Here is a 26721-nt window from a genome sequence, read left to right as displayed (position 1 = left end):
GCTCTATGAATCATAATCGCATCCTTACAAGATAATTTTCTAATTGCGAACATGGACTTTTCTGTGGCTAGACTTCCACCCCTAATTCCAGTAGGAAATGTATGCACATACTTCTGGGCTTCTTTATACACCTACCCTCAGATTCTCCTTAGGTTGCCCAAAGTTGGGCCCAGATTCCAGATCTATGTGCTAATTAGCTAATAAACTGTTAATCAATAATTGATACTCATTTGGAGTTACATGCAGATTTACCCTGCACCCTATTCTATAACGCATGCACCTAAATTTAGACAATTGGTTAGCGGACAGTTTTTTTAAATAAATGTTCAATAAAATTTAATGGATTTAAACATTATAAGAGATTCTTTGTATTTTGAAAATAGTTTGGAGCCGACGAAAAAGCTAGCGGCAAAAATGGAGACTCACCGAAAAAGATTTTCATTCACTTGAGTGTCGCTTTTGATGGCTCTAAAACAAACCCCCTCTTTTAGTAAGGCGCGCTAGCCGTTTTAGCATGCGCTAAACGCTAACGCATCCAAAGAATATAATGGATGCATTAGCGCACGTGCTAAAACATCTTGCGCCTTAGTAAAAGGACCCCAAAGTCTTTGTGCTGCGAGAAATGTGGGAATCTGATATAGCTGGTTGATGGACATTGCATTTTATTTTATAATAACCAATTTTGAATTTTCGTGACCTGTTTACATGAATCACCTTAATTTTATGGTAAGTAACTCAAAAAGGTGAGTTACATGGGAGAGGCATGGGCAGGTCAGGGAAATCCCAGAATTTAGGCATTTAAACCAGGTTTCAGCAGGTAATAAATGCTGCGCCATTTACTAAACTCCTACCCCAGACGCACTGCTTTGAAAACTATGTGCAGAAAAGCAAACTGCCCCAGAACCTCGTCAGTGCAGGTACAGTTGTGTACCAATAGGCTGTAAGCATCTTAGTCACATTATCAGCTATGCAATTTTATGAAAGACTTTCTCCACATAGGGTTTAGCGCTATAATAGTGCACATATCTATCTATCTATCTATATATGTGCACTTAGAGGGCACCTGATTAATGTATATTCTATAATGTGAATTTTTTGAATTAAAAAAAAATTGTGGGTGTTCCAATAGGCTGTATGCATCTTAGCCACGTTATCAGCTATGCAATTTTATGAAAGACTTTCTCCACATAGGGTTTAGCGTTATAACAGTGCATATATATATATATATATATATATATATATATATATATATATATATGTGATCAATGGATCCCCAAGACACCATGGATAATAAACATCTGGCATATGCTCTACTGCTGTGCCATCTGAATTAAGCTTATTAAGACTTTGCAGAATGAGAACATATGGGAAACAATATTTACCTCTCCTCACTCTACCACTCTCTACTCTTTCTCCCTTCCTTTCTTTCCCCCCACTGCTGCATCTCGTTCCCATCCACCAAGTGTACAACATGCGGCAGGACAATGTTTTGAATGGGAGGGTGCAAACAAACTGATGTCTATCCCCTGACACACAAGCTCCTAGTTGCTGATACCAGATAGGTTAAATATTGGTTGGGCCATGGCCCAGGTGCCACCCCCACTCACAGGTACTCGTGCCCGCCCTCCCACCCATTTCTTGGTGTTGTACAGTCGACTCCACCTAAGTGAACGTCGGTTAAGCGCACGCTTTGGTTATCCGCAGCCTACCACCATGGTCCCGTTTTTTTAACATTAAAGTCAATAGATGTAAACTCCGGATATTTGCAATTCGGATAAGTAAACAATCTGCTTATGCGCACTGATGTCATAGGTCCAACCTCTATTCTTTCACGTTACGTTCACTCCGGTTAAATGCAATCACATTCTGACTGGGAATGGCTAGGCTTCACACAGCAGCTTAAGTGCTGGGACAGCTGGGAAAGTGAGTGCTCCGCTTTCACTCAAGCTGTAGGGCATAGCTTTCCTGTAATTTAGGCTCCAGCAGCCCATGCGCCATATTTAAACTTAACTGCAGCCTCCTCCTATCCTCCCCCACTCCTATTAAGTGCACACTCTGTTTAAGCGCACGTGGAGACCCGGTCCGAAGGGCGGACACTTAAGCGGAGTCGACTGTACTTTAAAATCTTTGAGCAGCGTCAATGAGCAGGCCGGCCCTGGAACCATTCATTCCACTTCCGGGGGCAGGCTTGCTCGTTGACCTGCGCAGCATCTACAGAAGACTTAAAAGTACAGCGCCAGGAGGAAGTGGGTGGAGGAGTTGGGAGCTCGTGATAAGCCGTACCACACTGCAAGATTCCACTGGGGCCAGGGTGGAGCTCCTGGGCCCCCTCAAGCCAAACATTGCTCTGCTGCCTATGCCCACACTTCTTACCCAGTGTTCCTTTGTCCACTACTCACATGATGAGTGCAGGAGCTCATGATGTCACCATTCACAAGTCTTTCTGGAGATAATGAGGTACCATTGGGAGAGTCCATTCCAGAGGGTGGGGAGAGACTCAGGTCAATCACAGGAACATTTGTAAAATGAGATTCCCCCTTTTCCCGGAACTTGCTGCTTGACAGAAAACCTAGATAGGGAAAAGAATTCAACAACAGATGGAGGCTGAAATCAAACCACCCTTGAAATAAGTTCACATGAAACCTTTTTGCCTCCCTCACCCCATTCTAGTACTACAGAAATCCAAGAATATCCTATAAACTCCTAAGCCCAAGGACACTCAACAAAAAACCCTCAGCCTGCCTCCCTTACTCCGTTTATTAATGTCTTTCTATCTCGCTCCAAGGGTAATAACCATCTGGGTGGCATACAATCTAAAATGGGTTCCAAAACAATCAAATCACATTACATCAACATATAAGGTAGGTAATCAAAATACAATTTTGACAGAAAAGTATGAGTGGAAATACAGTTAGGTTGAAGCTTTCCATGTCTTACAGAATACTCCCAGGAACTAAAACAGCTATCTATTACAATAAGCATCTTAAAAAAGGAATGTTTTTAATTCAGTTTTAAATTTATCTATCATACTCATCATTTGAAGATTCACAGACACCTCAAAATTCCCCTTCATCCTGCTTCTCTTACCTACAACCACCTCACAAATTTCCCTCACTCTACTGATCAAACCTACAACCACCTCACAAATTCCCCTCACCCTAATGATCTAACCTACAACCACCTCACAAATTTCCCTCACCTTGCTTCTCTTACTTACTTACAGCCATCTCACAAATCCTCCTCACTTCGCCTTTCTTATCAAGTGCCATCTCAAACTGCCTCTCTTACCTATAGCTAGCTCACAAATCCCTCTTCTAGTGCAATAGGTGTGCCATTCTCCCCATGCTTGCAAGCTGTGCAGAAGGAATCCACTCCAGGTTTTCAACCCCTCTTCCTTCTACCGAGGGCTCTGCTGTCCCTTTCAGTTTTTCCTTCTGAATGTGAGCTGGAAGGTGTCTTTCTGATCTGCTCTGTATATTTCTTTACTATTATTGGTATTTTTCTGTGGTTTTTGTGGCCATCGGTGCACCAGAACTCCCCAGCATAGGGGAGAACAAGCAGACTTGGGGACCTGTTTGGCCAGCCTGCAGAGAACTTTGTGGAACTGAGGGGTCTGTACCCCTAGTACCTTAATTCACCTACTGGATCGCAGGGGCCTGAGCGCAGGCTGTTAGGCATCCACAGGGGACTCAGTGGGGCTTTTCAGGGTGCCAGCTGCGATTTCGCCTCCCCCCCTTTGCGTGCGTGGATCAATCCAGCCTCGGTTTATAGACAGTGAAGCGCAAGACGTCAGCGCGCTGACAATCCAGCACTGACAATTTGGCGCAAGACAGAAGCGCATGGGGGAAAAAGTAATTTTTAAAGAGCTCCGACGGGGGGTTTGGGGTGGCAACCCCCCCACTTTATTGGTTAGTGTTCGCGCTGCTGTTGGAGGGGGTTCGGGGGGGATTGGAAACCTCCATTATAGCGAAAATTGAACTTTTTCTGAATTTTTTGGGGAAAAGTTCCGTTTTCTCTATAATGTGAGGGGTTTCATCCCCCCCCACACACCCCCGGCAATGGCAGCGCAAACACTAACCAATAAAGTGGGGGGTTGCCACCACAAACCCCCAGTGGGAGCTCTTTAAAAATTATTTTTTCCTCCACGCGCTTCTGTCTTACGATGAATTGTCTGCGCTGGATTGTCGGCGCTCTGGCATCTGGCGTGCGATTATCCCGTCACCTCCAGCCTCAGTCCAACTGGCAGCCCAAAGATCACAGCGATGTTGGAATGGCTGATTGAGGCAGAGTTTCTTCTCCCATATCCAGCTACTTCTTAGAGCTGAAGCAGGCTGCAGCACTTTCAGAGAACATTACACAGTGAGTAAGGCAATTACGGCCTATGGGCAAATTTGGAGGGGGAAAATCTGAAAATCCTGTGTTAAAGGGTTTCTGCCACATCCTATAGTGTTCCCCATCTCTAAAATCCTGTTTTCTGGGGTTTTTACTTTTAGATAAATCATTATTGAGCCATTTTTTTGGTGCTAAATTGCTGCCGCAGCAGCCATCTTGGATTTCCCAATTATTTTTCAAAGTTCTCTAGAACCTTCAAATCACCTCATTTTGCCTCAAAACTTACAGGAATGGCGTCCTCTGGCTTTTTTGCCTCTAATTAATGCCAGAATTGCACTGGATGGTTGCTTGAAGAACGCCCTTGTGCCACGTGCCGTGTCGCACAGCACGTAAAGGGAAGGCAGGAGAGTCTGGCTTAGCCTCCTCTTTGGTCTCTAGGGGTTTGAGGATCCCCACCAGCCATAACAAAGGTGTGAGAATTTTGGGTGGGCTTGAGTCTAAAGTGGGTGGGCCCAGGCCCACTCAAGCCTTATCTTAAAATGACTGCTGCTTACCAGTAAGTTGATTCTTAATTCTTTGTTTTTCAATCCTGGCTCTGCAATTTACAACCTTCACCATCTGGGCTTCATATTATTCCACAGTCCATACAAAATATCTCTGCTTAATATTATTCCACAAGTGGTAAAAGTTTTTTAGTAATGCATCTATATTGGTAGGGGAAAATTTCACATCCATAATTAACCTCCATAAAGGCAGCACGACTCAAACAAATGGTACTGGAGCCCACTAGAAACCAGGCGATACTAGACCTGGTACTCACCAACGGAGACAGCGTCACAGAAGTATTGGTAGGAGATACGCTGGCCTCCAGCGACCATAACATGGTATGGCTTAACCTCAGATGGGGTTTCTCTAGATCAAATACAGTGACGAGAGTCCTCAACTTTAAAGGCACAGACTTCGAACACATGGGAGATTTTGTCCACCGGGAGCTGCAGAACCAAGCACAAACCGACAACGTGGAGAATATGTGGTCGACTCTGAAATCCACCCTGCATGAAGCAACAAAACGCTATGTAAAAACGGTCAGCAAAAGTCGGAGAAACAAGAGACCCCAGTGGTTCAGTACTGAAATTTCGGACCTCGTTAAGGAGAAGAAAAAAGCATTTATCGCCTACAAACATTTAGGAAAGCAGGAGGCAAAAGAAGACTATCAGGACAGGTCTAAAGCTGTCAAGAAGGCAGTCAGAGAGGCCAAGCTCCGAATAGAGGAGAATCTAGCGCGGAACATTAAGAAAGGGGATAAATCCTTCTTTAGGTATATTAGTGACAGGAAAAGAAACAAAGATGGGATAGAACGACTCAGGAAATCGGACGGGAATTATGCAGAATCGGATTCCACTAAGGCCGAGCTACTAAATGAATACTTCTGCTCGGTTTTCACCTGTGAGGCACCGGGATCCGGTCCACTTTTACAGACAAGGGAAAGCCAGAAAGACCCGTTTCAAGACTTCAAGTTTACGCCCAGTAGCGTCTACTGCGAACTTTCAAGACTCAAAGTGAACAAAGCCATGGGACCAGACAACTACACCCCAGGGTGCTCAGAGAGTTGAGTGAAGTCCTGGCGGAACCATTGTCTGTGCTCTTCAATCTCTCCCTAAGCACGGGAAGAGTCCCCTTGGACTGGAAAACAGCTAACGTTATTCCACTCCACAAAAAGGGCTGCAGGACAGAGACGGCAAATTACAGACCGGTAAGTCTCACATCCATAGTATGCAAGCTCATGGAAACACTGATCAAACAGAAACTTGATACAATACTGGATGAAGAAAATCTACGTGATCCCCATCAACATGGATTTACCAAGGGCAGGTCCTGCCAATCAAATCTGATTAGCTTCTTCGACTGGGTAACAAGACAACTGGATGCCGGGGAGTCCCTGGACGTAGTGTATTTGGACTTCAGCAAAGCTTTTGATAGCGTCCCACACCGCAGGTTATTGAACAAGTTGAAATCGCTGGGATTAGGGGAAACACTAGCTGCATTTGTTAAGGATTGGCTGAGCGGTAGAATTCAGAGGGTGATGGTAAATGGTACCCCATCCAAAACATCAGATGTGACCAGTGGAGTGCCACAAGGCTCGGTCTTAGGTCCAATCCTATTCAACATATTCATAAGTGATATGACCCAAGGGCTCAGAGGGAAAATATCATTGTTCGCCGATGACGCCAAACTGTGCAACATAGTAGGTAAAAGCACTATGCCTGACAGTATGACGCAGGACCTACTACTATTAGAACAATGGTCATCGACTTGGCAGCTCAACTTCAATGCTAAAAAATGCAAAGTGATGCACCTGGGTAAAAGAAATCTGTGCAGGACTTACACGTTAAATGGTGAGACCTTAGTTAGGACCACGGAAGAATGGGATTTAGGAGTAATCATTAGTGATGACATGAAAACTGCCAATCAAGTGGAAAAGGCTTCCTCCAAGGCAAGGCAAATGATGGGTTGTATCCGAAGAGGTTTTATCAGCAGGATGCCAGAGGTCATAATGCCACTGTACAGGTCCATGGTGAGACCTCATTTGGAATATTGTGTTCAATTCTGGAGACCACATTACCAGAAAGATGTGCTGAGAGTTGAGTCAGTTCAGCGGATGGCCACCAGGATGGTCTTGGGGCTCAAGGATCTTCCGTATGAAGTAAGGCTGAATAAATTGCAGCTGTACTCACTTGAAGAACGAAGAGAGAGAGGAGACATGATTGAGACATTTAAATATATCACGGGTCGTATCGAGGTGGAAGAGGATATCTTTCGTCTTATGGGACCTTCGTCCACCAGAGGGCATCCGCTGAAAATCAGGGGAGGGAAATTTCATGGGGACTCCAGAAAGTATTTCTTCACTGAGAGGGTGGTCGATCATTGGAATGAACTCCCACGGCAGGTGATTGAGGCCAACAGCGTGGCAGATTTCAAAAATAAATGGGATATTCATGTGGGATCTCTAATGAGGTAAGGGCAGGAGGTTGGTGAGCAAACTCATGGGGGAAGGGTCACTGGAGTGGGCAGACTTGATGGGCTTTGGCCCTTTTCTGCCGTCATTTTCTATGTTTCTATGTTTCTATCACATCTCCAGGAGCATACAACTTCAATGGCATCAGATTATCTAATCACTGTCCCACCACGTTACCTGTTTGGTTTCCCGAATTCCTCTCTTGAGTCAAAACAACCAGAGCAGTAACAGAACAGCCTGGCTCTTACCTAAGGGTGGAGACGCAGGCGATACTGGGGCTATACTGGTAGTGCCATCTTCATGTATATGGAGCTCCTGACGCAGGCTGCGCTGTTTAGCATCTATCAGGGCCCGATCCCTTTTCTCGCGAGCTGCCCTTAGCTTGGAAATGCTCAATTTCAGGTCCAGGGGTTCGTCCAGGGAGTGCATCCTCAGTGTAGGGAAGGAGGGGAGATCAAGGGTCTTCCAGGATCTTCTCTAGAGAGGGATCCAGGGTCCAGAGAACGCAGAGACAACCTGTGTCAGAGAAAGATAAGAGACACACATACCTTCGTTATCTGGAGAAGGAACAAGAGAGAGAAAGGCAAGCCAAGCATTCTAATTATTTCCTTTTCCACAATATTTCTAGCTCTCCTTTCCCTTTTTTTTCCCTCCTAAAATACTATAATTCAGGGCTACCCAAATCTGGTCCTCGAGATCTACTGGCAGGCCAGGTTTTCAGGATATCCACAATGAATATGCATGAGAGAGATTTGCATACCAAGAAGGCAGTGCAGGCAGATCTTTCTCATCCATATTCATTGTGGATATCCTGAAAACCTGGCCTGCCAGTAGATCTTGAGGACCGGACTTGGGCAGCCCTGCTATAATTTATATGGGTTCGAGTCAACCAATATCAAGAATTGGAAAAGTTTATGGCTGAAAGTGATCTGCTGACTTACAAATAAACCAATGAATGGGACCATGCAGGAAATATTCATAGTAACATAGTAGATGACGGTAGATAAAGACCCGAATGGTCCATCCAGTCTGCCCAACCTGATTCAATTTAAATTTTTTCTTCTTAGCTATTTCTGGGCAAGGATCCAAAGCTCTACCTGGTACTGTGCTTGGGTTCCAACTGCCGAAATCTCTGTTAAAACCTACTCCAGCCCATCTAAACCCTCCCAGCCATTGAAGCCCTCTCCAGCCCATCCTCCCCCAAATGGCCATATACAGACACAGACCGTGCAAGTCTGCCCAGTACTGGCCTTAGTTCAATATTTAATATTATTTTCTAATTCTAGATCCTCTGTGTTCATCCCATGCTTCTTTGAACTCAGTCACCGTTTTCCTCTCCTCCACCTCTCTTGGGAGCGCATTCCAGGCATCCACCACCCTCTCCGTAAAGTAGAATTTCCTAACATTGCTCTTGAATCTACCACCCCTCAACCTCAAATTATGTCCTCTGGTTTTACCATTTTCCTTTCTCTGGAAAAGATTTTGTTCTACGTTAATACCCTTCAAGTATTTAAACATCTGAATCATATCTCCCTTATCCCTCCTTTCCTCTATACATATTCAGAGCTTCCAGTCTCTCCAGTCAGCTAACTGATCATTCATTATTACTGATTTGACAGAAATATTGTCAGTATAAGAAGAGAAGATGGCACGATACTATTTTCTTCCTACTTAGCTTTGTTCACATGTATTTTTTGTAGAAATGAGCTGGTCTGGATAGTCATGTTTTTGCCTCATTTCCTATGTTATGCTACTTTATATTCTTCTCTGTATAGATATTAGCATGTGCTATCCAAGGAGAGTACAGTGGAGAATGGAGAGCCATAGGTCTGGGCTGCAGTGATGTGTTGCTTAAGAAGGAAATGGTTTCCTTGGTTTGTAGTGCTACCCTAAAGATAGAGTTACTATATTTTTGATGGGAAAAAAGAAGACACATGGCCCCACCCTGTTCCAGCTCGGCCCCGCCCCCACACAAACCTCACCTCCTCTTCTTCCTAGAATTCAGGGCTGCATCTGGAGGGCCTTCGAGCATGCGCAGTTGTGACGCAATGAAGTCACACACATGCATGTAACATCATTGCATGTAACATCATCGCATGTAACATCTGCGCATGCTCGGAGGCTCTGCATATGCGGTCCCGAGCTCTGGCAGAGCTGGGACCTTGCAAAACCCAAAGTACTGGATTTGAAAAATCCATCTAGACATCAAGACAGTCCTCTAAAAAGATGTGTAGATAAATCCGGACAGCTGGTAACCTCTATCAGGTAGTAATACTTCTCTGGAGTGGAGAAGTAACCTAATGGTTAGGGTTCCCAGAAGTCTGGGCAAACCTGTACATGTCCTCCTTTTAGAGGACTGTCCGGGTTCCCAGACAAACTTTCCAAAACTCGGCAGTTTGGGTTTTGGAAAGCCCCGAGAAGCTCCGGCCACATCTGGAGGGCCTCTGAGCACAAGCTCGAGGCCCTCCAGATGGGTCGGAGCTTGTCATGGAAGAGAGGAGGCTTTATAGGGGCTTGGCTGATGGGTGGAACTGGGTAGGTCTGGAGGCGGAACTGGGCAGGGCCATGTGTCCAGGTTTTTTGTTCTCTAAATATGGTAACCCTACTAATAGTGCAGTGGGCTGAGATCCTGGGGAGTTCAATTCCCACTGCAGTTCCTTGGATTCTGGGAAAGTCGTCTAACTCTCTATTGCACCAGGTTAAAAAAAACCCAAACCCTCAGAGTGTTAGCCCACTAAGGACAGAGAAAGTACTTGCTTATAATAAATGTGAACTACTTTGATTGTACCACAGAATATCATTACACTTTACCCTTCATTAAAAAAAACAAATAAATGCTTTTATGATTTGCCCTGTAAATCTATCTCATACATATTCATTGTGGGTATCTTGAAAACCTGACTGGCTTGGGTTCTCCCAGGACAGGTTTAGGAAACCATGCAGTTAGGACTCCAATGATTTTCAAAGCAGTAGGAAACTTATTACATTTGAAAATCTAGATAAAGATAAGCAAGAAAGCAAGTCTTACATCAAAGATTTATATATCAAATCATCATGCAAAAAGAAGGGATCTTACTGAAAACTTTAAACAATGCTGGCCAGAAATTATTGGAGGATGACTGTCATGGAATAACACAATGGATGTCATAAAAATTCTATATGTTTAACCGTGAAAAAAAGCTAGGTACAAAATTTTATATCATTCAAGCCTTTGGGGGCTACTTAGATTAATATCACTCACTACCACTTTGCAGTTCATATGGCCAGTGAACTTATACTTTTGGTTTCTCTAGTATTCATCAGTATATGTGAAATACAGTAATTTAATTATGGATTTGCCCAGATCGTATGTACAAATTATGTAGTGTGGTGGAAAAAAGTGACAGAGTGCGAGAGTTTGCATCTTTGCTATATGGCACATAAAAATTCATGAGAAATCCCTGCGCTATGACTGGCTGCCAAAGGTTCTGCCCATAACAGTACATACCAAGGCCAAACACAATAAAATTATTTTACTTATATGACAATCATTTCCTGATTATATTAAGGCCATCCTGTGTATCAGTGTTTCCCAGCTCGAATGAATTGCTGCTGTTAATAATGCAAAGGGCTCCCTCTGGAGGCAATTCCTGAGAACTGCATCTAAAAAACCCCCCACAAGACACTGGGACACTTATAATAATAATAACTTTATTTTTCTATACCACTTATAGTCAAAGCACAGCAGCCTGACCCAATACTGAGAATCATCTTATGATCTTTTAAAGCAAAATGTCATTCATAGCACGGACTGCATACAAACTAGCTGTCAAACAGATAATGGGGTCAATTTTTAAAAGTATTTAGATGAATACTGGTAGCCAGGATCCATAGAAATACATTATCCACAGATTTTCAGCTACGATTTAATGCTAAGAAATGCAAGGTCATTGTGACAGGGTGTACATCCCATCACCAGAAACTACGAACTTGAAAAACGCCTCACTGAGAAAGCACTACCAGAAGATGGCGTGGGTCTACGGAAAGGGGGAAGCAGAGCCGTTAAAAAAACTGATAACAACTCATTTGCTAGATACTGGGGAATTGCCTGCTGGGAAGGACTTATAGTTTCACCCTGATATTAAGAAGAATCTCTTCCCATAACCTCCAGACTGAAGGAACCAAGAGGGAAAGCTTGTCAGGAGCTCTCAGGCGATCCTCAAGGGGATGAATGCTGGCATTTGCCTAACCCTCAGTAAGCCAAAGAATCCTGATGTGGCCAGAGCATGGCCAAGGACCAGAATACCTTGTGTGGCCAGAGCATGGCCAATAACCATGATACCTTGTGTGATACCAGAGAGTGACCGGTGGTGACCAGAATGACCTAAGAACATAAGAAGTGCCTCCGCTGGGTCAGGCCTGAGGTCCATCGTGCCCAGCAGTTCACTCACGCGGCGGCCCAACAGGTCCAAGACCTGTGCAGTAATCCTCTATCTATACCCCTCTATCCCTTTTTCCAACAGAAAATTGTCCAATCCCTTCTTGAACCCCAATACTGTACTCTGTCCTATCACGCCCTCTGGAAGCACATTCCAGGTGTCCACCACATGTTGGGTGAAGAAAAACTTCCTAGCATTTGTCTTGAAGCTGTCCCCTTTCAACTTTTCCGAATGTCCTCTCGTTCTTGTATTTTTCAAAAGTTTGAAGAATCTGTCCCTCTCCACTTTCTCTATGCCCTTCATGATCTCTATCATATCCCCTCTAAGTCTCCTCTTTTCCAGGGAAAAGAGCCCAAGTTTCTCTAACTTCTCAGCGTATGAAAGGTTTTCCATACCTTTTATTAGATGTGTCGCTCTCCTTTGCACCCTCTCGAGTATCGCCATGTCCTTTTTAAAGGTACGGCGACCAATATTGTACGCAGTACTCCAGATGCGGACGCACCATCGCCCGATACAACAGCAGTATAACTTCTTTCGTTCTGGTTGTAATACCCTTCTTGATTATACCTAGCATTCTATTCACTTTCTCAGCGGCCGCTGCGCACTGTGCCGCCGGCTTCATTGACTTGTCCACCATTACCCCCAAGTCCCTTTCTTGGGTACTCTCATTCAATAACATCCCTCCCATCGTATAGCTGTACCTCGGGATTCTGCTTCCTACATGTAATACTTTACATTTCTCTACGTTGAACTTCATCTGCCATCTTGTTGCCATTCCTCTATTTTGTTCAAGTCCCTTTGCAATTATTCGCAGTCCTTTTTAGTCCAAGCACCTCTAAATAGTTTGGTGTCATCTGCGAATTTTATTATTTTGCACTTCAGCCCTGTTTCTAGATCATTTATAAATATATTAAATAGCAGCGGTCCGAGCACCGACTCCTGCGGAACACCACTCGTGACCTTCCTCCAGTCTGAGTAATGGCCCTTCACTCCTACCCTCTGTTTCCTAACCGCCAACCAATTTTTGATCCATCTGTGAACGTCTCCTTCCACCCCATGGCTCTTCAGTTTCCAAAGTAGGCGTTCATGGGGTACCTTGTCAAAGGCTTTTTGGAAAATCTAGATATACGATGTCTATGGGGGTCTCCTTTGTCCACCCGTTTGTTAATTCCTTCGAAGAAGTGCAATAAGTTTGTTAGGCACGATCTCCCCTTGCAGAATCCATGTTGGCTGATTATTAGAAGTTTATTTCTTTCAAAATGCTCATTGATGTTGTCTTTTATCAGTGCTTCCGCCATCTTCCCTGGAACCGAGGTCAGACTCACCAGTCTGTAGTTTCCCGGGTTACCTCTTGATCCCTTTTTAAAGATGGGCATAACATTGGTTATCTTCCAATCCTCCGGGATCACGCCTGTTTTCAGGGATAGATTGCAAATTTGCTGCAGTATTTCTGCTAAACTAAACTAAACTAAATCTTGGATTTATATACCGCATCATCTCCACTGATGGAGCTCGGCACGGTTTACATGGTTAGGGAAGGAACGGAAATCCAATGGAATTATATAAGTAAGAGAGGAGAGAGGTTTAGGTGTAAGAATGCCAGGAACGGGACGGGGTTACGTTTTGGAGAAGAGCCAGGTCTTCAGACGATTACGGAATGGTAGAAGTGGACTCAAATTGCGGAGAGGGGAAGGGAGACTGTTCCAGAGCTGAGCAATTCTAAAAGGGAGGGAAGAGCCAAGTTTACCAACAAGGGAGATGCCTTTTAGGGAGGGGTAGGATAGTTTTAATTTTTGCGAGGATCTAGTGGAGGTTGGATTTGAGGAATTCCAGGATAGCGGGATAAAAGGAGGGAGGATACCATGGAGGATCTTGAAGGTTAGACAGGCACATTTAAAGTGGACCCTGGAAATAACGGGAAGCCAGTGGAGTTTGGATAGGAGCGGTGAGACATGATCAAACTTACTTTTTGAGAAGATAAGTTTAGCCGCGGTGTTCTGTATTAGTTGGAGTCTGTGAATGCTTTTCTTTGTTACGCTAAGGTAAATGGAATTGCAATAGTCCAATCTGGAAAGGATAATGGATTGTACGAGGACGGCAAAGTGTTTTTGGTGGAAGCAGGACCTCGCTTTCCTCAGCATGTGAAGGCTGCAAAAACATTTTTTTATCAGGGAGTTGAGGTGGTCATTGAAGGATAATGATGAATCTATGGTGATGCCCAGAACTTTGCTAGAGAACTCCAGCTGTAGAGAGGAACCTGTGGGCAGTGGGATTGAGGTGGGTAATTGATCAAGTTTGGGGCCGAGCCATAGTAGTTTGGTTTTGGACTCATTCAATTTCATTTGTACAGTGTGAGCCCAAGATTGAAGGTTGGTTATGCAAGAAGAAATGTTAGCTACGAGATTGGTGAGGTTTGCATCGGTCTCGATGAGGACCAGGATATCGTCGGCGTAGGTGTAGAGTGTTTCTAGGGGGGATAGGTGGAGAAGGTTCAGGGAGGACATATAAATGTTGAAGAGGATGGGAGATAGGGGGGAGCCTTGTGGGACTCCACAGGTCGGTTTCCATGGGGAGGAGGAGGAACCATGTTTGGTGACGGTGTAAGAGCGAGAACGTAAGAAATTCGAAAACCAGTCTAGGACTGTAGAACTGATGCCTATCTCGGAGAGTAGGAAGATTAGAATGTCATGGTGGACGACATCAAAGGCAGCAGAGAGGTCGAATTGAAGAAGAACGGCAAATTTTTTATGAGAATGAAATTGTTGGATCTTCGAGATAAGGGAGGCCAGGAGGGTTTCGGTACTGAAGTTGGGTCTGAAGCCGTATTGATAGGGTAGGAGGATAGAGAATCTTTCCAGGTAGGCTGAAAGTTGGGAGGAGACGATGGACTCTAGCAGTTTGGTTAGGAGCGGAATGTTTGCTATTGGGCGATAATTAGATGGGGCGGAGGGGTCTAGGTCAGCTTTCTTTAGTAGGGGGGTCAGTGCAATGCGTCCCATTTCAGGGGAGAAGAGGCCCGATAATAGGGCAGAATTTATGAGTATAGTGAGAGAGGAGATGGCCTGAGCGGGAATTTTCTCAAATAGATAGGATGGGAATGGGTCCAAGGTGCAATTGCAGGATTTCAGTTTCAGACAGAGTTTGAGGACCTGGGAATCGGATACTTGCTCAAAGGTGGTCCAGGATCTATTGACTGGGATGGGGGTGGGGACCTTTGTAGTAGGATCGGGGGAGGCGGCCACCAGAGGATTGTAGGAGACTGCAGGAGGGAAGGAGCTTCTCAAGGCGGTGACCTTTCCGTTGAAGAAGTTTGCTAGTTGATCCACTGATGGGGAGGAGGGAAGAATAGAAGGGTTGGTGTTGGGGGTTAAGGAGCGCCAGATATGGAACAGCATACTGTTCTGGTTTTTCGATCTGGAGATCTTGTCACCATAGAAGTCTTTCCTAGCTCTTTTGAGTGTATTGTTGTAAGATTTAATGTTGACTCTCCAGATTTGTTTATCTGTGGGGGATTTCGATTTTTTCCAGATGCGTTCCAGGGATCGACATTTTTGTTTTAGCGCCCTGTGTTGTGGGAGGAACCAGGGGGCCTTACGGGAGTAGGAGATGGTTTTGGTGGAAAGTGGGGCGAGAGATTGGTAGGTGGATTCTGAGAGAGTGGTCCAAGTGTGCCAGTTGATTGCAGGATCTGATGGCTTAGGCTTGGATGGGAGATTGTCAAGAAATTTGGACCAGAACTGGTCATTTGAAATTTTCTTACGGAAAGTAATGGACTTAGAGGACTGCGGAGAGGTTCCAAGGGGGGACATGAAGATGGGGAGACAGAAGGTTCCTAGGAAGTGGTCGGACCAGGGAACGTGATCCCAGCGGACGTCGTCGGTTGAGGTTTTGTAATCCGTGAGATCGAGGAAGCTGATGAGATCTAGAGAGTGTCCTTTTTCATGGGTTGGAGAGGAGGCGGGGGGGGAGAAGCCGAGAGAGATGAGGAAATTATTGAAATCGGATGCATCTTTACTAGAGGTGTCATCAAGGTGGAGATTGATATCTCCGATGATCAGTAGTCTATGGAACTTAAGGAAAGCGTTAGATATGGTCTCGTAAACAAGTTCGGAGGAATTGCTCCAGGGGGTGGGCGGACGATAAAGTAATAAGATACCTAGTGGGTGAAGATGGAGCTCATCATTGATAGAGGCTAACATATATTCTAGTGAATGGTGGCTGCCTTTTTCGAGGAGTTCAACATTAAAGAAAGATTTGTAGAGGAGTGCCAGTCCGCCTCCTTTACGGTTTAATCTAGGAGAAAAGAGGCCTTGGTAGCCCTGGGGGCAAATCTCGTTTTGAGTATAATAATCATCTTTTTTGATCCAGGACTCTGTGATACAGAAGAGTCCAGGATCAAAATCTGTGAGGAGGTCTTTCATAATTTGGGTCTTGTTGCATACGGATCTGGCGTTGCAGTAAAGTATCGGGACTGGGGTTAGAGAGTCAGGGGCATGGTTGGGAAGGTTGGCAGGGGGCACAGGCTTTAGGTAGGCTAGGTTGGCTTTGCGGGATTTATGTTTGTGAGAGTGACTTCTAGTGCGTAGCAGCGTGGGGATATTTAGGCTGGGGCAGGTATTAGTGACATTTGGGGAGTCTGGTAGATTAGGGGAAGAGGGTTTTAAGCAGAGGGTGATTTTAAGAGAAGAGCAGAGAAGGAGAAAAAAGAGCCAAAAGGGAGGCTTCATGTTTGACTTGGGGAGCCTTTTAAGCTGGGAGGCAAGGCTTGTTTGGATCGATTGTGAAGCAGTATGTTAAGTGGAGGAATTTTTTTTTTTTTTTTTTTTTTTTTTTTTTGGACAACACAGGAGGGAAAGAGTGGATGAACCAGAATCCCTGCAGTGAGAGCGGATTTACCTCTGAAACTGTCTGTCTTTTTGGAACCTGAGCAATAGGGTGTTCCACACGGAATCGTATGCGGAGGGGGCTAAATCGGAGGGATTTAGCAAGGAGAGGCTATACTGTCGGAAAGCCAGGGCCGGGAGGGGGCTAAATGAGCTAGTGGGAGGAAGGGTGAACAGGGAGGGAATTCAGGTACTGATCTCAACAGGAATACAGTTTAGCATCTAGACAGTTTCCAATAAAATATAGTACAGTTTGGCATCTGATAATTTCCAGTAAAATACAGTGAAATACAATGAGGTTCAATGAAATACAACTATGGTGCTTGGATGGTATAGCGCTCAGGAACAAGGTGTGGCGCTCAGGAACAAAGGGAAGAATACAGTTCAGAATAATGGCTAGCTATTACTGTGAGGGGGACAGGCAATGATCCCAGTAATGGATGCAATATAGGAACTGACGATTTGAGTCTAACGAAAATTCAAAGAGGGAGGGGGGGAGGAACTTAGAGCAATGAGGGGAGCTAGAGAGTTCGGACCTGTTGGGGGTGACCCGTGGTAGGAAGTCTCTTGTTGATTGATCTGGCTGTGTCTCTGTCCGGCTGCAGTGCCTATGCCTGTTGAAAGGTTGGCCCTGAATTATCCGCAGTCTGGACTGTGTTTTCAGAGGTCTTGGCTGGGGTTGAATGGATTTGGATGATGGGGGTTCCGCGGACACCTGTGCAGTTGCCTCGCGCAGGTGCTTCGCAAAGGCGCTAGCTAAGGCGCACGCGCCTTTGACGTGCGCCTTCGACGGCACGCCGAACGGCTGCACGCCGTTGATGCTGTTAGTTTTGATGTCAGGCTCCTGCTGGTTCGGGAGGGGGGCGGAGCAGTGCTCCCACGCTCCTCTCCGGTCTCTGCAGGCACGAGGCTGGCTTTCTGCGGCCCACTGAGCGATGTCTGAGGCAGAAAAGGCTGCGCTCTGGTGGAGCTGATGGTTTTGATGTCGGGCTCCTGCTGGTTCGGGAGGGGGGCGGAGCAGTGCTCCCACGCTCCTCTCCGGTCTCTGCAGGCACGAGGCTGGCTTTCTGCGGCCCACTGAGCGATGTCTGAGGCAGAAAAGGCTGCGCTCTGGTGGAGCTGATGGTTTTGATGTCGGGCTCCTGCTGGTTCGGGAGGGGGGCGGAGCAGTGCTCCCACGCTCCTCTCCGGTCTCTGCAGGCACGAGGCTGGCTTTCTGCGGCCCACTGAGCGATGTCTGAGGCAGAAAAGGCTGCGCTCTGGTGGAGCTGATGGTTTTGATGTCGGGCTCCTGCTGGTTCGGGAGGGGGGCGGAGCAGTGCTCCCACGCTCCTCTCCGGTCTCTGCAGGCACGAGGCTGGCTTTCTGCGGCCCACTGAGCGATGTCTGAGGCAGAAAAGGCTGCGCTCTGGTGGAGCTGATGGTTTTGATGTCGGGCTCCTGCTGGTTCGGGAGGGGGGGCGGAGCAGTGCTCCCACGCTCCTCTCCGGTCTCTGCAGGCACGAGGCTGGCTTTCTGCGGCCCACTGAGCGATGTCTGAGGCAGAAAAGGCTGCGCTCTGGTGGAGCTGATGGTTTTGATGTCGGGCTCCTGCTGGTTCGGGAGGGGGGCGGAGCAGTGCTCCCACGCTCCTCTCCGGTCTCTGCAGGCACGAGGCTGGCTTTCTGCGGCCCACTGAGCGATGTCTGAGGCAGAAAAAGCTATTTTCTCCTTTAGTTCTTTCAGAACCCTTGGGTGAATTCCGTCTCGACCCGGGGATTTGTCAGTTTTTAATTTTTCTATCTACCTGCGTACTTCTTCAAGGCTTACTTCCATGGATGTTAATTTTTCTGCTTGGTTTCCTTTGAAGATGTTGGATGTGTTCTCTTTTGTAAATACAGACAAAAATAACATGTTAAGTCTTTCTGTCACTTCTTTCTCTTCCTTCACCATTCCCTTCCTGTCTCCGTCATCCAGCGGTCCCACCTCCTCCCTAGTTGGCTGCTTCCCTTTAACGTATTTGAAGAACGGTTTGAAATTTCGTGCTTCCCTGGCTAGTCTCTCTTCATACTCTCTTTTGGCTTTTCTAACCAAAAGATGACATTCTTTTTGATACTTCCTGTGGTCTTTCCAGTTCTCCTCAGTTTTGTCCTTTTTCCATTTCCTGAATGAAGTCTTCTTATTGCCTATCGCTTCCTTCACTTCTTTAGTTATCCTGGCCGGGTCTTTTGCTCGACTCTTTTTGCATCCCTTTCTGAATCTAGGGATATACAGATTTTGCTCCTCGCTCACTGTGTCCTTGAAAAAAGACCAGGTTTTCTCTATCGTCTGCCATTTCTTGGAAGTGTTCCTAAGTTTCTTCCTTACCATTCTCCTCATCGCTTCGTAGTTTCCTTTCTTGAAGTTAAAAGTTGTCGCTATGGTTCTCTTTCCCTTTGGTATTCCTACTTCAACCTTGAACTTGATCATATTATGATTGCTGTTTCCCAACGGTCCCACTACTTTCACTTCCTTTGCAGGTCCTTCTAACCCACTTAGGATTAGATCCAGAGTGGCATTCCCTCTCGTCGGTTCTCTGACAAGCTGCTCCATGAAGCAATCCTGCGTAGCCTCCAGGAATCCTGTCTCCCTAGCGCATTTTGAGCTTCCAAGACTCCAGTCTATCCTGGGATAGTTGAAGTCTCCCATAATAACTGTGTTACTGCTTTTGTATTCTCTCTTCATCTTGGCTTTCATTTCTTCATCAACATCTTCGGTTTGTCCAGGTGGACGATAGTATAGGCCCATCTTTATCTCAGGCCCTTTCCTTCCAGGTATTTTAACCCATAGCGATTCCAGTTTGTTGGTCGTCTCTGCTGTGTCCACTCTGGTCGAGTGTATGCTTTCTTTTATGTAAAGGGCTATTCCACCTCCTTTCTGTCCTGACCTGTCCTGGCGATAGAGCTTGTACCCCGGCAGTACTGTATCCCATTTGTTATCTTCATTCCACCATGTTTCAGAGACCCCAATGATGTCTATGTCCTCTGCTTTGACCATGACTTCTAGTTCCCCCATTTTGTTCCTTAGGCTCCTTGCATTGGTATATATGCAATTTAGATCCTGGTATTTTCTTGTCTTTATTTCCTTTCCCTGTGCTTCGATCTTTAGTTTCTTCTCTTGTGCTACAATCTTCCTAACCTCCTCTTCCGGGTTGGTCAACTCCTGTAATTTGCCCTTTGTTTCTTTCCAGCCTTTTTGCCCCTTAGTATCTTCGCGGGATACTTTCTTCCGAATCATCGACGCTTGGTCGACTGTCAGCTTTCCACTTCTTCTTAGTTTAAAGCCTGCTCTATTCCTCTCCTGACATTGTTTACTAGTAGTCTAGTTCCCGCTGCGCTCAGGTGCAGTCCATCTCTCCTGTGACCAGAAGAGCCAAGTGACCAGAAATGAACAAGGAACCAACTAACCAGAACTATCCCAGAGACCAGAAGAACATGGAGGATCCCAAAGAGCATAATAACATTTTGGAACTCCGCTGAGCGGGCAGACAATGACAGTCATGGAGTTGCAGAAACCTGAGGGAATGATACAGTTTAGGGGGTGAAGAACTTTTGTGCATAAATGAGGAGCGGGACTTGGGTGTGATAGTATGTGATGATCTTAAGGGGGCCAAACAAGTTGAAAAGGCTAAAGCTAAAAGGATGCTTAGGTGCATAGGGAGAGGAATGGCCAGTAGGAAAAAGGAGGTACACTTCTCCATCCGAATCCACAGTTTCAGCATCCGCGTATTCGGTTACTCCTGCTTTCCCCTGGAATCCCTTAAGCTTTATCTGGTGGTCTAGTGGGTTTTCGGGGCAAGAGCGATCTTCCTACAATCACTCATAGGAAATGGCTGCCATGAGCTTCCCGTCGTATTTTCAAGAGACTACGGGAGCTCACGGCAGCCATTTCCTATGACTGATCTGCACGGGGCAGGAGCATAGGAAGATCGCTCCTGCCCCAAAAACCCGCTAGACCACCAGATAAGGCTTAAGGAATTCCAGGAGAAAGCGGGAGGGAGGCAGGGAAGGTCTGGAATACAGTTTTAATTCCAGGGGAAAGAGGGGGGTGGGTCAGAACTGGCCCGAATATTATTCGCGGTTTTTTAATATTCGCCAGCCGGCTCTGCCAACCCCCATGAATATTGAAGGAGAAGTGTATTGATGCCCTGTATAAGACTCTAGTGAGTTCTCATTTAGAATATTGTGTACAATTCTGGAGACTACACTTTCAAAGAGCTATAAATAGGATGAAGTCAGTCCAGAGGAAGGCAACTAAAATGGCTGATGGTCTGTGTCATAAGGCATACGGGGACAGACTTAAAGATCTCAATATGTATACGCTGGAGGAAAGGCAGGAGAGGGAAGATATGATAGAGACGTTTAAATACCTATGTGGCATAAATACATGAGGTGAGTCTCTTTCAGTTGAAAGAAAACTCCAGAGTGAAAAGGCATAGAATGAGATTAAGAGCTGATAGGCTCAGAGAGGGTGGTAGATGCGTGGAATAGTCTCCCAAACAGACAAAGATGGTGTTGGAATTCAAGAAAACATGAGACAGGCACATGGGATCTCTTAGGGAGAGGAGGAGATAGTGGATGTTGCGGATGGGCCATTTTGCATTTATCTGCCATCATGTTTGTAAGCTGATAACAGTACACACTATGCAGAAACAGCACTGTTTCAGAAACAGAATACACTTTTCCAAAAGTGTGTGAACCATTGTAGATGAGCAGCTACTGTGCATGTGCAAACTTGAGGGAAAAAAATGCTCACTAATATCAGAGACTAACAAAATAGCCAGAAAATTCCCATGGGAAATAACATGAAACATATTTTCTGGCTGCTCATCCTTAGTCTTTATCTGTTGTCATTTACCACATTGCTAAATGGACAGCTTGCATGTTTATGTTAAGACTGCTGAATGACCAGTGGTCAGTGGTGAATACATACATTCAAGCATGTTATTTAAATATACTGCAGCTGGTATTTAAATAAATCTGACCAACAGCTTTGAAAATGGACCCAACGGGGTTTACTTTTTACTGATCATGTATGTGAAGAGGTTTCCATTACTTAAGGACTTCCTGCTCATAAAACATATCCTCCCATCTCCTCAACAACCAATGGAATGACAGCCTATGTGTTGATAGGATTTCAGTCCACAGTCATTTACACAAATGTTCTGTCCTGAACAAACATTAGCCACCCATTTCATAACAACACAATCACTAGCCACAGGAAATCATGTAATTTCTTTCTAAGGAGACCAGTAACTTTTATGGAGAAAAACTGGACTGTGCAATGGAATAGAAGCAATAACATACCAATGATGCTACTTACAAGGGAACCCAGCACGGTACAGTTATGGCAGAGAGTGAAAAACCCACAGCATAGGAGATGGCTCTCTTCTGGATAACAGGTTTAAGAAAGGTTTGGATAGGTTCCTGAAGGAAAAGTCCATAGTCTGCTGTTGAGACAGACATGGAGGAACCCATTGCTTGCCCTGGATCAGTAGAATGGAATGTTGCTACTATTTGGGTTTCTGCCAGGTACTTTTACCTGGTTTGTCTACTGTTGAAAACAGGAGACTGGGCTAGTTGGACCATTGGTCTGATCCAGTATGGCTGTTCTTTGGTTCTTATTTTCCTCATGACAAATATTCCTTTCTAGATGACTTCATGACGTCAGGAGTAGGAAACCTATGGCCTACCACTGAATTTTATGTGGTCTGCAAGACCATGAGAAGTATGCACAGAAAACATCATTTAGCAGAATTTGGGCAATTTTAATCCTTTAATTGGCAGATGGTAAAACGGCTGCTTTATGTAACTTGATAACATAACATAACATATAAAAATTTATTTCTAAACCGCAGTTACCATAAAGTTCAATGCGGTTTACAAAAGATTAGTTACTAACTAAACAAAATTCAGAATGATGGATACATTAATGTTAAGAACCAAAAAATTTAGAGAACAAGAATGTCTTAAGTTGTTTCCTATAATGAAGATAAGAAACCAATGAAAAAAAGAGCCGCTTAAAATCTTTGTCCCATAGTGCAATCTGGAAAGAGAGTGGTTTATCATGATATCTATTATACCTATAGCCCTTGAATGGTGGAAAAATAAAGAAGGCTTTAGTGGTACAAGAATGATGCAAAACAAGTCTGTCATATAGGAAGGGACCAGATCCATCAATACCTTATAATAAAGACGTCCCAATTTAAAAATAATTTGTGCCTCTAGGGACAACCAATGCAGTTCATGATAACAATGTGTGTGATGTGATCATATTTCCTTAGTCCGTAAATGAGCCTAACTGCAGTGTTTTGGATTATTCGTAACTTTGTTAGGTTTTTCTTAATATTTGCCAAGTAAGTGATATTGCAATAATCCAAATGACTGAGAACCAACAACTGGACCAGAATCCTGAAAGCTGAAAAATCAAAATACTTTCAGAGTATACAGAGTTTCCATAGTATATTGAAACCCTTAAGGACCACTATATCCTTTTTTTAAAATTAATTTTCAGACTTAAACATCAAGTATTACACTTGTAAAGAAAGCAATAATAGTGTACAAATTAAATTCCAATAAAATATGAATCTTTAACATTCATTAATTAAAGAAAATAACTATTTATGCTCAAGTCCTCAAAACGAGTCCAAGATCGAATAAGCGAGTAAAAGGAAAAAGAAATATATATTAAAGAATGCTATTGTCTATAGAGCTGAGAGCAAGGTTCCATTTAAATCCAAATCTATAGGGCTCAAGATTTTTCTACATCGAGACAAGATAACGCCAAGAAAGTTGTCAACTGATTTGGTAAACCCCCCACCACCACCACCATATTTAACAGTACGGTAACACACAATATACTTACAAGGATGTCTCAAATAAAATGTAGCTCCCAAAGAAATAACCTCAGGTTTCAAAAGAAGAAATTCATGGTGACGCTTTTGCGTCTCTCGTGAAAGGTCAGGAAACATATGTATTTTATGACCTAAAAATTCTCTCTGTCTATTTTTAAAGAAAATTTTTAACAACCATGATTTATCTTTCAAAAGAGCTACTGTTATAATCAATGTAGCAGCCTCTTTATCTGACGTCTCCAATAGTTCAGAAACATTCATTGGTTCTTGGAGCTGGAGACTTTTGTTGTTGTTGAGTTAAATTTCTATTAGGCAAGTAATACGTGCATGAAAATGGAGGTAACGTTTCTTCTGAAACCTCTAAAATTTCTAAGTATCTCTTAAGCATTTTCCTAGGGGTTACCATCGCAAGCCTAGGGAAATTAATCAACCTTAAATTATTACTTCGAGAGTTGTTCTGAAGCATCTCAATTTTTCTTCTCAAATTAATGTTATTGAGCCACATATTGTATTTCACAAATATTTTCAGAATAGCTCACAAAACTTACAGATTGTGAACCTGGTGACTCTGTTAAGGAGGGGTTTTTCATATCTTTGAATAATGCTGTGTTTATTTATTTATTCAATTTTCTATATTGTTCTCCCAAGGGAACTCAGAACGGTTTACATTTTTTTTGTTTGTGGATTGGGGGGGGAGTTGTTTATTCTTTACTTGTTTCCTAGGTTGGTGAGAGTTTATTTTTTGTAATGTGATTTTAATGAGATGATGTATGTTCCTCTGTTTCTTTTGTCATGATCATGTAACACCACTCCTCAAAGAGGCTCATTGGCTCCCTGTTAATTACAGAATTACTTATAAATTATGTCTAATTATCTTTAAGACTCTGATCAACAAGACCCCTGCATTTTTATATCGATTTCTTGTTCCTTATTCTACAAAAAGAATATTACGTTCTAGCGAACAAAATCTGCTATCTGTCCCTTCGTTAAAAATTATCAATACAAGGAGACAATTTATTTTTTCATGTACTGCACCACAGACATGGAACGCTCTTCCTATTTTTTTACGAGAGGAAAAAGAACTAGGAAAATTTAAAACTGAACTTAAAACCTTCCTTTTTAAAGATGCTTTTATATCATAATTTTAGTTTTAGTATTATGTTTTTCTATATGAAACCTGTGTTAATTATTTCCTTTTGTGTTTCCCCTCAATGTCTCTTCTTTACTTTATGAATTGTAGTTCATCCCTTCTTTCCCATGTTTATCAATGTTAATAATCATGAGTTCTTACCCATTATTTAATAATTGTATGTACTGTATTGTTTATTTTTGTTTTTTATATTTAATAATTGTTAAATTTAAAGTGTACATCGCTTAGAATATTTGATTAAGCGATTTATCAAGTCATCTAATAAACTTGAAACTTCAATAAAAATTCACATTAAAAAAACTTAGATTGTGAACCCACTAGAGACAAAGTACCTACATATAACATGTATATAACACTGTGTACTTCTAGTAGCACTATAGACATGACATTACATTAGTGACTTCTATTCCGCCTGTACCTTGAAGTTCTAGGCGGATTACAAAAGAGCTAACTGGACATTTCCAGGAAAGTTACAATTTGGGGTTACAAATGAGATGAGATAGCTGGATATTTCCAGGAGATATTGCAAATTAGATAACAAGTAAGACAACTGGACATTTCTAGGCAATATTACAAATAAAATAATAATAATTATATTTCTTATATACCGCTATACCATAACAGATAAGATAACAAATAAGATAGCTGGACATTTCCAGGAGCATTACATTTTAGGGTACTGTATTCTTGGTTGATATTTTGGGGTGGAAAAGAATACCAGAGGATTAGTAGTAGTTAATTAGTAGTACTAATAACCACTCAAGCAGTTTATTTCCATTGTTTATAGTTACATTTTTACTTATTTATCACAGAAAGTTTGTGGAGCTCTGTGCATTTCCAGTTCAGACATTACATAATGTTGTGGCCTGCTAGTGGTAATACTGACATTCACGAGGCCCTCTATGAATAAGTGTTGCCCACCTTGGAATTGAATAGTAGTGTTTTCAACTCGGTAACGAGAGGCATGCTGTATGAAAAAGGGTTCCTTTCTGAACAGTGTACTATGGTTCTCATTTTCCCATTTCAGTGCACAGGACTAAAGGTTAATCAATAAAACCAAACTATCAAAAAGTCCAAAATAAAGGTACAAGATCCTTTATCTGACATGCTCGGGACCGAAGACATTTCGGATTTTAGAATTTTTCCATTTTTGGAATGATCTAATAATCTAATCTACAATTTGTGAGTCGCTCTATGCCTAAATAGGTTCAAGGCGATGTACAATTCAGGTGTTAGACCAACAGATAGCAGAAAAGAAGAGAGGGGACTTTAAGCAGGAGGAGGAGAGGGATGGGGGTAGGGTTCTACAGGGCAGCATTGAGGAAATATTAGAACAGTTTACATAGGATGAGGAAGTAATTGTTGGATTTGAAGAAGCTACTAGTTGTCAATGGAGTTTATTGTCTCAAGAAGAGTCGTTTTTTGGTGTTTTTTTTTACTTTGAGATGCGTCACCAGTGGCTGTAGCAATTCATATTCGTCACCTGCTGCAGCCCTGCAGGCTTCTCTCTGCTGCCTCCTGTGCCTTGCTGACTTCACTTCCTTTTTCCTTCTTGGCTGGGGGTGACAGAGAGAAGCATGCGGGGCCACAGCAGGCAACGAATATGAAGTGCTATGGCCACCGGCAGCAACTCAGAGGTATACCAGTGTGAGATAAGATGAAAAAACGGAACTGCTATCAGCCTAGAGTGAAATTTTTAAGGTGTCTTCGGGGCCAGGTTTCACTTTTGATGCTATAAATAAGCTTTTTTTTTTGGTACAAATTCGTAATGCAACAAAGTTACAAAAAAAAAAAAAAAAAGTTTTGTTCTTGGAGCTTTTCAGTTTTTAGAATTTCGGATAAAGGATCTTGTACCTGTATATGGTGAAATCTTTTTATTGAATTAACTTCATACATTTCTTGAATAATGTTCCGTGCTAACACCCCTTTCTTTGGATCACAACAGAAGGAGCAAAAGATTTCAATACTAGAAAATAAGTGAATCATGAAAAATTTCCAATGCTAGTCTAAAGAGGAGAGGCTTGAGCAGGGGGAAGGTTATTGAGTGATCA

General features: G+C 43.6%; 1 protein-coding gene across 4 annotated transcripts in view; it reads right to left on the bottom strand.

Moving 5' to 3' along the window:
- GLIS2 (GLIS family zinc finger 2) overlaps positions 1-26721 on the bottom strand; it is a 207762-nt gene that overhangs the window by 30132 nt on the left and 150909 nt on the right. For all 4 annotated transcript variants that reach the window (XR_004541120.1, XM_033963756.1, XM_033963758.1 and 1 more), the window contains exons 2-3: positions 7597-7864; positions 2400-2569 (exon numbers count right to left, since the gene is read on the bottom strand). Coding sequence is in view for 3 of the 4 variants with exons in the window: in XM_033963756.1 (XP_033819647.1) it covers positions 2400-2569; positions 7597-7777 (351 nt within the window). In the remaining variant the exon portion in view is untranslated. The remainder of the gene's footprint in view (positions 1-2399; positions 2570-7596; positions 7865-26721) is intronic.

This window comes from Geotrypetes seraphini, chromosome 11 (assembly GCF_902459505.1).
Source record: "Geotrypetes seraphini chromosome 11, aGeoSer1.1, whole genome shotgun sequence".
In the NCBI taxonomy this organism is placed as follows: domain Eukaryota; kingdom Metazoa; phylum Chordata; class Amphibia; order Gymnophiona; family Dermophiidae; genus Geotrypetes; species Geotrypetes seraphini.
Note: the sequence above shows the minus strand (reverse complement) of the source record. Positions and strands in the feature narration are given on the sequence as shown.